Source organism: Lolium perenne, chromosome 2 (assembly GCF_019359855.2).
Source record: "Lolium perenne isolate Kyuss_39 chromosome 2, Kyuss_2.0, whole genome shotgun sequence".
Lineage (NCBI taxonomy): Eukaryota > Viridiplantae > Streptophyta > Magnoliopsida > Poales > Poaceae > Lolium > Lolium perenne.
This window is the reverse complement of record NC_067245.2, coordinates 180,841,236-180,853,812: the sequence shown is the minus strand read 5'-3', so window position 1 is coordinate 180,853,812 and position 12,577 is coordinate 180,841,236. Positions and strand designations below refer to the sequence as shown.

General features: G+C 44.9%; 1 protein-coding gene across 1 annotated transcript; it reads left to right on the top strand.

Annotated features, from left to right (window-relative positions):
- Nucleotides 1-10,162: 10,162 nt before the first annotated feature.
- LOC127320792 (probable xyloglucan endotransglucosylase/hydrolase protein 30) lies at nucleotides 10,163-11,614 on the top strand. Its single transcript, XM_051349858.2, has one exon. It carries the CDS (start codon nucleotides 10,398-10,400, stop codon nucleotides 11,457-11,459), a length of 1,062 nt encoding a protein of 353 aa, XP_051205818.1. The 5' UTR covers nucleotides 10,163-10,397; the 3' UTR covers nucleotides 11,460-11,614.
- The last annotated feature ends 963 nt before the right edge of the window (nucleotides 11,615-12,577 follow it).

Below are 12,577 nucleotides of genomic sequence, written 5' to 3'. Positions count from 1 at the left end.
GAGCGAACTGCCGTGGGTGAATTCGCCGCACGGCAGTTCCATCCACAGATTTTCATTGCTCCCGGCAGTACCCTTTGAGAGGGCCTACCGAGTCTAATACTGCCGTGGGTGAATTCGCCGCACGGCAGTTCCATCCACAGATCTGTCCCTCCACTCCAGTCCCCACTCCACTCCCCGAGCGAAACCGCCGCCATGGCCCCGAAGCGACGGTTCGCTCCCGGAGCGAACGACGACGAGGCGAGCAGCAGTGATACATCTCCAACGTATCTATAATTTCCGATGTTCCATGCTTGTTTTATGACAATACCAACATGTTTTGTTCACACTTTATATCATTTTTATGCGTTTTCCGGAACTAACCTATTGACGAGATGCCGAGAGGCCAGTTGCTGTTTTCTGCTGTTTTTGGTTTCAGAAATCCTAGTAACGAAATATTCTCGGAATCGGACGAAATCAATGCCCAAGTTCCTATTTTCATCGGAAGCATCCAGAACACCCGGGAAGGACCAGAGGGGAGCCCTGGGGGCCCCACACCACACCCCGGCGCGGCCAGGGGGGGGGGGCCGCGCCCCCCTATAGTGTGGGCCCCCCAGAGACCCTCCGACTCCGATTCTTCGCCTATTTAAGCCGTCGTGACCTAAAACTTCGATACCAATTGACGAAACTCCAGAAAGACTCCAGGGGCGCCGCCGCCATCGCGAAACTCCAATTCGGGGGACAGAACTCTGTTCCGGCACCCTGCCGGACGGGGAATTGCCCCCGGAACCATCTCCACCGCCGTCTTCACCGCCATCGCTGCCTCCATGATGAGGAGGGAGTAATCCACCCCCGGGGCTGAGGGCTTCGCTGTAGCTATGTGGTTCATCTCTCTCCCATGTACCTCAATACAATAATCTCATGAGCTGCTTTACATGATTGAGATTCATATGAGTTTGTATCACAATTTATCTATGTGCTACTCTAGCAAAGTTATTAAAGTAGTTCTATTCCTCCTACACGTGTGTAAAGGTGACAGTGTGTGCACCGTGTTAGTACTTGGTTTATGCTATGATCATGATCTCTTGTAGATTGCGAAGTTAACTATTGCTATGATAATATTGATGTGATCTATTCCTCCTACATATGCATGAAGGTGACAGTGTGCATGCTATGTTAGTACTTGGTTTAGTCTATTGATCTATCTTACACTATAAGGTTACTTAAACATGAGCATTATTGTGGAGCTTGTTAACTCCGGCATTGAGGGTTCGTGTAATCCTACGCAATGTGTTCATCATCCAACAAAAGTGTAGAGTATGCATTTATCTGTTCTTTTATGTGATCAATGTTGAGAGTGTCCACTAGTGAAAGTGTAATCCCTAGGCCTTGTTCCTAAATACTGCTATCGCTGCTTGTTTACTGTTTTACTGTGTTACTACTGCTGCAATACCACCACCATCAACTACATGCCCGCAAGCTATTTTCTGGCACCGTTGCTACTGCTACTATATATTCATACCACCTGTATTTCACTATCTCTTCGCCGAACTAGTGCACCTATTAGGTGTGTTGGGGACACAAGAGACTTCTTGCTTTGTGGTTGCAGGGTTGCATGAGAGGGATATCTTTGACCTCTTCCTCCCTGAGTTCGATAAACCTTGGGTGATCCACTTAAGGGAAAACTTGCTGCTGTTCTACAAACCTCTGCTCTTGGAGGCCCAACACTGTCTACAGGAAAAGGAGGGGGAAGTAGACATCAAGCTATTTTCTGGCGCCGTTGCCGGGGAGGAAAGGTAAAAGGTACTCACACTCCGGACCTTGGCTACCAAGCTATTTTCCGCCATTGTAAGTACTCGAAGCTATTTCCTTTAGATCCTGCAATTGCAACTTTTTGTTTCTTGTTTACACTAGTTAGGCATAATGGAAAACAACAAAAAAATTGGTGAGCTTTTTAATCTATTTCCTAATTTAGAATTGTTTAATGCGAAAATTAAAAAACCTATGGAACCTTATTTGCATGATAGTAGTGATGTTATTAGCATGAATGCAATTACTGCTAATACTATGGAAAAGTCTAAGCTTGGGGAAGCTAGTTTATATAAAGATAATCTTTTTTGCTCCTCAACTTTGGAAGAAATATTTTGCTCTGATAACGCTTTATCTCCCATATGCGATGATTCTAATGATGCTTCTGATATTTTAATTCCACCTGCCGAAAGTATTCCGTATAAAATACCTATGAAAATTATTGAACGTGTTATGGACAACCACTATAAAGGGGATGGAATTGTCCATCCTAGAGATCATTTACTGTTTTTGCACGAATTATGCGGGTTATTCAAGTGTGCAGGTATCTCTATGGATGAAGTGAGGAAGAAGCTATTCTCTGTTTCGCTGTCTGGTAAAACGGCGCATTGGTATAAATTGTTGGAGAATAGACATTCTCTTGGTTGGGAGGAAATTGCATCTCTCTTTTATTCTAAATTTTATCCTCCTCATGAAGTGCATATTGATAGGAATTATATTTATAACTTTTATCCTCGTGATGGAGAGAGTATTTCTCAAGCGTGGGGGAGATTGAAATCACTAATGCTCAAATGTCCCATTCATGAGCTTCCCCGTAATGTTATTGTTAATAATTTTTATGCGAGGCTTTCAGGACAACACAAGGACTATCTGGACGCGTGTTCGGAGGGATCTTTCACAAGCAAGGAGGTTGAAGCTAGGTGGGACCTTCTTGATCGGATTGAGGACAACGCTGAAGGATGGGAGAACGACAAAGGTAAAGAGTCAGGTATAAATTATGATTATGAATGCATTGAAGCTTTTATGGATACCGATAAATTTCGAAATATGAGTGCTACTTATGGTCTTGACTCTCAAGTTGCTGCAAATCTTTATAAATCCTTTGCTTCTCATTTTGAATTGCCTAAGAAGAATTTTGATAAGTATCATGAACCTTTTAAAGAGGCTTGCATGAAGAATGAAATTGTTGTTAATTATTGCAATAAGCATGCTCAAACTCCTAAGAATGCTATTTCCTATAAGCATGTTAATTTTTGTGGAATGCATAGACCTTGTGGAATTAATCAAATCGAAGATGAATATTGTATCCATCATACTAATGAAAAAACTAGAAAGTGGTTTAGGGCTCTAGATGATCTTGGTAAAAAAGTTTGTGCCCTCTATCCTTTTATTTGTGAAATTTGCCATGAAGTGGGTCATTTTAATTTTCAATGCTCCTCCAATGATAATTTGAACCCAATGAGTGCTGCAAATTTGTATTGTGATGATGAAATTACTCCTAATCAGCATGATGAACTTACTTTATTTTTAGGGTGTGAAGAACTGTCGAGAAAAATCTCTTTGTTATATATGAGTGATCTTGATATTGATGATGTCCTGCATGGGTGTTTTTCTTATTGCATTGATAATAGCCATACAAATACTTACATACAAAATATTTTAGAAGACGACACCTTGCCAAAATATGATAGGACCGCCATGTGTTTTGAACTAATTAATGAAAAGGAGGAATCCTTCCAAGTTTCTTCTATTGTTTCTGGAAGTAAATCAGGTTATGCGGACAAGCTACCCTTCAAGCCTCTTCCTCCTAAAGAAGGAAATGAGGAGAAGGAAGAGAAGAAGAAGAAGAAGAAGGGAACAAAGAAGAAGAAGAAGAAGAAGAATAAAAAGAAAGAGGTAACGGCGTATCCCCGCGTGAATGAGATAACGCTAAGTAACCGTAAGTATGTTGCTCCTAATGATTATTGTGATAATGAATCTAAATATGATGATCTTCCTATGCCCTTTACATACATTAGCGATCATGATTTGAATGAGCACACTACTTTTGATATTGCAAATCTCTGGGAAACTAATTCTGAAAATGATGATAATAATTTCCATAGTGTCAGTGCTATCCATGCTTCCTCCCATAATAATATAGAAAGCTGTAAGCTTGGGGAAGAGGTGTTTGAAAATCCTTTTGCTACTGATCATTATGTGTTTGATACATCTCCTTCTAATAACAATGATGGTATGGTCATAGATAAACCGACTGTGAAAGATAACTATTCTATTTCTTATGATGACACTGTGCCTCCGATCTTTGATGATTATTATAAAGAATGCTATGATATAGGTTATAATTATCCTTATGAAACTTGTCATAGTCATGATTGGATTACCAAAAACAATTCTTTTAATATGCAACTTGTTTACCATGTTCAAATTCTTGATAATAATCTTGCTCCAATTACTATTAATGAGAATAACTCTTCTTATGCCAAAATTAATGATACTTCTATGCATATGAACCATGATAAGAATGTTTTAAGTGATGGGTATATTGTGGATTTCATCAATGATGCTACTGAAAGTTATTATGAGAGAGGGAAATATGGTTGTATGCATCTTAATAATATTAAGTTTCCCCTCTTTATGTCGAGAATCTTGAAGTTACTCGTGTTTTATCCTCTTATGCTTGTCACTTTGTTCTTCATGAATTCATTTGTGTACAAGATTCCTTTTCATAGGAAGCATGTTAGACTTAAATTTGTTTTGAATTTGCCTCTTGAAGCTCTCTTTTGCTTCAAATACTATTTCCCGCGAGTGGATTATTAAAACTGCTGAGCCCATCTTAATGGCTATAAAGAAAGAACTTCTTGGGAGATAACCCATGTGTTATTTTGCTACAGTACTTTGTTTTAAATTTGTGTCTTGGAAGTTGTTTACTACTGTAGCAACCTCTCCTTATCTTAGTTTAGTGTTTTGTTGTGCCAAGTTAAGCCGTTGATAGAAAAGTAAGTACTAGATTTGGATTACTGCGCAGTTCCAGATTTCTTTGCTGTCACGAATCTGGGTCCACCTCCCTGTAGGTAGCTCAGAAAATTATGCCAATTTACGTGCATGATCCTCAGATATGTACGCAACTTTCATTCAATTTGAGCATTTTCATTTGAGCAAGTCTGGTGCCATTTTAAAATTCGTCAATACGAACTGTTCTGTTTTGACAGATTCTGCCTTTTATTTCGCATTGCCTCTTTTGCTATGTTGGATGAATTTCTTTGATCCACTAATGTCCAGTAGCATTATGCAATGTCCAGAAGTGTTAAGAATGATTGTGTCACCTCTGAATATGTTAATTTTTATTGTGCACTAACCCTCTAATGAGTTGTTTCGAGTTTGGTGTGGAGGAAGTTTTCAAGGGTCAAGAGAGGAGGATGATATACTATGATCAAGAAGAGTGAAGAGTTTAAGCTTGGGGATGCCCCGGTGGTTCATCCCTGCATATTTCAAGAAGACTCAAGCATCTAAGCTTGGGGATGCCCAAGGCATCCCCTTCTTCATCGACAAATTATCAGGTTCCTCCCCTGAAACTATATTTTTATTCCATCACATCTTATGTGCTTTACTTGGAGCGTCTGTTTGTTTGTTTCTATATTTGTTTTTGTTTGAATAAATGCTTGTGTGGGAGAGAGACACGCTCCGCTGGTTCGTATGAACACATGTGTTCTTAGCTTTTAATATTCATGGCGAAGTTTCTTCTTCGTTAAATTGTTATATGGTTGGAATTGGAAAATGATACATGTAGTAAATTGCTAAAATGTCTTGGGTAATGTGATACTTGGCAATTGTTGTGCTCATGTTTAAGCTCTTGCATCATATACTTTGCACCTATTAATGAAGAAATACATAGAGCTTGTTAAAATTTGGTTTGCATGAGTGGTTTCTCTAGAGTCTAGATAATTTCTAGTATTGAGTTTGAACAACAAGGAAGACGGTGTAGAGTCTTATAATGTTTTCAATATGTCTTTTATGTGAGTTTTGCTGCATCGGTTCATCCTTGTGTTTGTTTCAAATAAGCCTTGCTAGCCTAAACCTTGTATCGAGAGGGAATACTTCTCATGCATCCAAATACTTGAGCCAACCACTATGCCATTTGTGTCCACCATACCTACCTACTACATGGTATTTTCCGCCATTCCAAAGTAAATTGCTTGAGTGCTACCTTTAAACAATTCAAAATTTATCACCTCTGATTTGTGTCAATGTTTTATAGCTCATGAGGAAGTATGTGGTGTTTAGCTTTCAACCTTGTCATTTACTTTTGACGGACTCTCATATGGACTAGTGGCTTCATCCGCTTATCCAATAATTTTGCAAAAAGAGCTGGCAATGGGATTCCCAGTCCCAAATTAATTAACAAAAAATAGACACTCCTCCATGGTATGTGATTGTTGGACGGCACCCGAAGGATTCGGTTAGCCATGGCTTGTGTAAGCAAAGGTTGGGAGGAGTGTCATCATCATAATAAAACTAAAATAAAAAGGCACTCCTTCATGGTATGAGATTGTTGGCAGGCACCCGAGGATTCGGTTAGCCATGGTTTGTGAAAGAAATGTTGGAAGGAGTGCCACCCAAAAATAAAATAAAATGGGAGCCGCTCTTTGAAGGTTTGCCTGGCAAGGGGGTTAGTGTACCCATTACCATTCGTTGACAACAACAAACACCTCTCAAAACTTTACTTTTTATGCTCTCTATATGTTTTCAAAACCAAAGCTCTAGCACAAATATAGCAATCGATGCTTTCCTCTTTGAAGGACCATTCTTTTACTTTCAATGTTGAGTCAGTTCACCTATATCTCTCCATCTCAAGAAGCAAACACTTGTGTGAACTGTGCATTGATTCCTACATATTTGCATATTGCACTTGTTATATTACTCTATGTTGACAATATCCATGAGATATATATGTTACAAGTTGAAAGCAACCGCTGAAACTTAATCTTCTTTTGTGTTGCTTCAATACCTTTACTTTGAATTATTGCTTTATGAGTTAACTCTTATGCAAGACTTATTGATGCTTGTCTTGAAGTGCTATTCATGAAAAGTCTTTGCTATATGATTCAATTGTTTACTCATTGCATTTACAATGTTTCGAATCGCTGCATTCATCTCATATGCTTTACAATGGTATGATTAAGATTATGTTGGTAGCATGTCACCTCAGAAATTATCTTTTATCGTTTACCTACTCGAGAATGAGTAGGAACTAAGCTTGGGGATGCTGATACGTCTCCAACGTATCTATAATTTCCGATGTTCCATGCTTGTTTTATGACAATACCAACATGTTTTGTTCACACTTTATATCATTTTTATGCGTTTTCCGGAACTAACCTATTGACGAGATGCCGAGAGGCCAGTTGCTGTTTTCTGCTGTTTTTGGTTTCAGAAATCCTAGTAACGAAATATTCTCGGAATCGGACGAAATCAACGCCCAAGTTCCTACTTTCATCGGAAGCATCCAGAACACCCGGGAAGGACCAGAGGGGAGCCCTGGGGGCCCCACACCACACCCCGGCGCGGCCAGGGGGGGGGCGCGCCCCCCTATAGTGTGGGCCCCCCAGAGACCCCCCGACTCCGATTCTTCGCCTATTTAAGCCGTCGTGACCTAAAACTTCGATACCAATTGACGAAACTCCAGAAAGACTCCAGGGGCGCCGCCGCCATCGCGAAACTCCAATTCGGGGGACAGAACTCTGTTCCGGCACCCTGCCGGACGGGGAATTGCCCCCGGAACCATCTCCACCGCCGTCTTCACCGCCATCTTCACCGCCATCGCTGCCTCCATGATGAGGAGGGAGTAATCCACCCCCAGGGCTGAGGGCTTCGCTGTAGCTATGTGGTTCATCTCTCTCCCATGTACCTCAATACAATAATCTCATGAGCTGCTTTACATGATTGAGATTCATATGAGTTTGTATCACAATTTATCTATGTGCTACTCTAGCAAAGTTATTAAAGTAGTTCTATTCCTCCTACACGTGTGTAAAGGTGACAGTGTGTGCACCGTGTTAGTACTTGGTTTATGCTATGATCATGATCTCTTGTAGATTGCGAAGTTAACTATTGCTATGATAATATTGATGTGATCTATTCCTCCTACATATGCATGAAGGTGACAGTGTGCATGCTATGTTAGTACTTGGTTTAGTCTATTGATCTATCTTACACTATAAGGTTACTTAAACATGAGCATTATTGTGGAGCTTGTTAACTCCGGCATTGAGGGTTCGTGTAATCCTACCCAATGTGTTCATCATCCAACAAAAGTGTAGAGTATGCATTTATCTGTTCTGTTATGTGATCAATGTTGAGAGTGTCCACTAGTGAAAGTGTAATCCCTAGGCCTTGTTCCTAAATACTGCTATCGCTGCTTGTTTACTGTTTTACTGTGTTACTACTGCTGCAATACCACCACCATCAACTACACGCCCGCAAGCTATTTTCTGGCACCGTTGCTACTGCTACTATATATTCATACCACCTGTATTTCACTATCTCTTCGCCGAACTAGTGCACCTATTAGGTGTGTTGGGGACACAAGAGACTTCTTGCTTTGTGGTTGCAGGGTTGCATGAGAGGGATATCTTTGACCTCTTCCTCCCTGAGTTCGATAAACCTTGGGTGATCCACTTAAGGGAAAACTTGCTGCTGTTCTACAAACCTCTGCTCTTGGAGGCCCAACACTGTCTACAGGAAAAGGAGGGGGAAGTAGACATCAAGCAGCCGCCGTCGTCCGCCGGCGCTGCGGCCATCGGGAGGAAACCGACACGGCCTCCACATCGGAGAGGCCGCCCGCGGTGGCGCGGCATTGCCGCAACCGCCGCCGCTGCTCGATCCCAAGCCCAAGTCCTCGGAGCAGGACCCCGACCTCCGCGCCGCGCTGCTCATCTCGGCGGCGGAGGAGGACGCGAAATGGCCGCACCTCCATGCGGCCATTCGCACCTCCGAGATGGAGGAAGCGGCCCGGCGGGAGGTTGAGGAAGCCGAGGCCTAGGAGCTGTACGCCCAGGTCCGGCAGGCGCGACGGGAGGAGGAGGAAGCGGCGCGGCAGGAGGAGGCCAGGCGCCGCGCCTGGCAGGAGAGGGAGCAGCGCCTCAGGGAGGAGGCGCTGCTCCGTGCGCCGCCGCTTCCTCGGGTGGCTCCGGACCCCCACTCGGCCTGGGAGGAGGCCCTATGGTCTCCGTGGCCGGAGTCCCCGGCGTGGTCGAGCCACAACAGTGCCTCGCCGCCCGGGGACGTCGTCGACGCCGACGACGACGCCGACGACGCCCACAGGGGCTAGGCGGCGCACCGGCGGCCACCGCGCCGTCGACCAAACCCTAATAGAGGGTTTTTAGTTTAAATTAAAGCCCATATAGAGGGCTTCTTTCGTTAGTTATTTGCCCAAAATAGGGCTATGTACAAATTTGCCCAAAATAGGTCATATGTTTAATCAAATTTCATTTACATTCGCATTTTTACTTTTTTTCTTTCTATTTTCTCGATTGTGCGCTGTCCGCGTGTTGGGCGCACCGCGCGACCCAAACGGACGCGCGGACACGGGGCTCCGTCCGCGCGTCCGCTCGGCCACCCAAACGACCCAAAACGGACGGCCCAACGCATCTTCGTTTGGGTCGCAGGGTTGGAGATGCCCTAACTAGCATGAAGAAGGCAATGCCTGCATATGTGAGTAGAGTTTTTAAATTGAGAGATACCACGTATCCATAGATGCATCAAACTGAAAATATGGGCAATAGTACATTCTCTCGATATATTGTGAACGTATAGGTTAGGTCACTGTCAAGTGTCAAGCTTGGTTATACTTTAGTACTTTCATAAATATAAGAATTTTTTTTGTTATGATAATTTAAATGTATGTACATTCCTGGCAGTCACCGTCTAGCTAGATGTGCATATGTATGTAGATCGGTTCACGCTGTCCGTGAATGAGACCTCATCTTTACTCAAACGCTATATACTTACTGGTAGGCAACATATCTCAATCAGTTCTCATGGATCCATCATTTCTCTTTAGTCAGGAGGGTCTGGTTTTACTTGATTTTTTTTATAACTTTCAATGTGCTAGCTAATCTATATTGGCAGAGAAATCCAATAGTACAATCCAAGTATGATTGGGTTGTCCCTAAAAAAAAAAGGATGACTGGGTTGTTGTTCAATCAGACATTCAATAATATTTTCTCCAACTTTTGAGTCGGAAGAATATATACTCCTCAAACAAAATAAACATAAAAATGGAATCTTGCAATTGCGTTAGATAGATAGAGATGTCCCGTGAGCTAGTCAGGAAAGCATCAGCGGTGCCGACTCCATTTCCAACTTCCAGCTAGATAGTGTTGCTCCAACCTCCCTATCATTTCCACCATCATATTCCTATCCAAAACTAACCAATCCAAGTTTTGAAACGTCGCATCGTATATATAAATACAAATCCAAATCCCTTTCCCCTTAACTCCTATCGTCCAATCTTCTAACCAACAATTATCAGAGGACACGGAGGTGCAGCCATCATACAAATCGGTCGGAGCCAAGAAATTTCCTTCGTTCAAATTCTTGCTCGACCGATCATGGCGGTTGCAGCGGCCGTGACGCTGCTGTTGTTTTTCGCCTCCTGCATGGGCGCCTCCGTGTTCTGCACCGGGGCACCGGCAGCGGGGTTCGAGGACGTGCCGACGGTGCCCTTCGACGAGGGCTTCACCCCGCTCTTCGGCGAGTCCAACCTCGGCCTCTCCGGTGACGGCACCGTACGCGTCACCCTGGACCGCCACACCGGCTCGGGCTTCATCTCGAAGCACTACTTCCACCACGGCCTCTTTAGCGCTGACGTGCGGCTCCCCGCTGGTCACACCGCGGGGGTCGTCGTTGCCTTCTACCTCTCCAACGGCGACGTGTTCGACGACACCCACGACGAACTGGACTTCGAGTTCCTCGGCAACCGCGCGGGACACCGGTGGCGGATGCAGACCAACGTGTACGGCAACGGCAGCACCGCCCGGGGCCGGGAGGAGAGGTACCTCATGCCGTTCGACCCCTCCGCAGCCAAGCACAGGTTCTCGGTGCTCTGGTCGTCCGACGCCGTCGTCTTCTTCGTCGACGGCACGCCCGTCCGCGAGGTGCAACGGCGCGCCGGCGCCGGCATGGGCGGCGACTACCCGTCCAAGCCGATGGCGGTGTACGTGACCATCTGGGACGGGTCCACCTGGGCGACTGAAAACGGCAAGTACACGGTGGATTACAGGCACGGGCCTTTCACCGCCGAGTTCTCGGGGCTCGTCCTGCGCGGCTGCCCTGCCGACGCCACCGGTGACATCCGCCAGCTTCACCGTGCCACCTCCGTGCACCGGTGCGCGGCGAGGGAGCGGGAACTGACGACTGCGGAGTACGCGGTGATGACGGCGCGGAAGCGTGCGGCGATGAGGAGGTGGAGGTGGAAGCAGACGCTGTACACGGTGTGCTACGACACAGACCGGTACCCGGCGGCGCTGCCGGAGTGCGACGTGAATGCGGTGGAGCGTCAGATGTTCGAGCGGTGGGGCGAGTCCAAAGTCGCTTTCCGCTCCAGGCAGCGTCGAGTTGAGACGCCGCTCGCGCCGCCGTTGGTGTCCATGAACATGATGCAGGCAGACTGAGTGATCGATCGTTCGGACCACAAGCAGCCACGTTGTTGTACAGTTGCTTACTTAGTACTAGTGGTAGCAAGAGAGAAATGATGGCAACTGCCGTGATTATGATACTAGCAGATTGTTGATGGTTACTTTTGTTGCTAAACTACACTAGCAAACCTGGTACTACTATACCTTCCGTTTTACTAGTTTTCCCCGGATAAAAACTTTCCAACCGCGGGACGTAATCCATTAGATCAAACCACTAAGGGCAGTTAGATCGAGTTCTATATCCAGTTTTGACTCAAATCCCACCTTTGTTTCACTCTAGAAAAAAAAACCTCCTCATTTTAGTTCATTCAAGCAAAAAAGGGTTTGCCTACCAGCAAAAAAAAAGGGTTTGCCTGAAAATAAAAAGAAAAAGAAAACCATTGGACACAGAGGTCGCGGGAGACTCGCCAGAGCACCGTATTTCACCAGAGACCTCGCCAAAGAAAATTGGCTGGAGCACTATACTTCGCAATTGTAGAAATATACTATCGTATCAATTGCATTAGTTTGTGCTATTGTAGAAAAAACGACCTCCTCGGGGACATCGCCGGAGACCTCGTAGCAAAACAATTATACTAAAGTAGCAGAACTGCGAAACAATTGGAGCAACAAAACTATACTATCATAGCATAGTTGTGGAATTATTTTTCTTCTGTCTTCGGCGAGGTCCTTGTAGCACTACCACTTTCTCGTTGCAGCACCGGTGTTGACCGGTGGTAACACCCGTGCTCTTCAATGGTAGCACTTAGGCTCCTTCGGTAGCAACACCACCGTACTTTGCAGGAACGACACCCGCCGTCGGTAGCATCGCCGTCGTACCTTTGCAGCAACATCGGCCGCCGTTGTCACGACCCCATACCAGCATCGAGCCCTGAAGGAGAAGAGGTGCACTGACGATCGGCAACGCATCCGTGAAGCACACCTCCTGGCAAGTAGGGCCCACCAGCCAAAGGCCCATGCGTGACCAACGACTAGTTCCACTGCAACCCTTGGGCTTCGCCGGGGGCGACCCATCCACGAAATACTTGTAAGCCGGGTCCTCGTCAGAAAAAATATAATCAGTCTTCGGTGAGTAGAAATAAGAACACTACGGC

What these genes read in the sequence shown, in the direction of transcription:
- LOC127320792 (XM_051349858.2), top strand. Translation starts at nt 10,398, where the DNA reads ATGGCGGTTGCAGCGGCCGTGACGCTGCTGTTGTTTTTCGCCTCCTGC.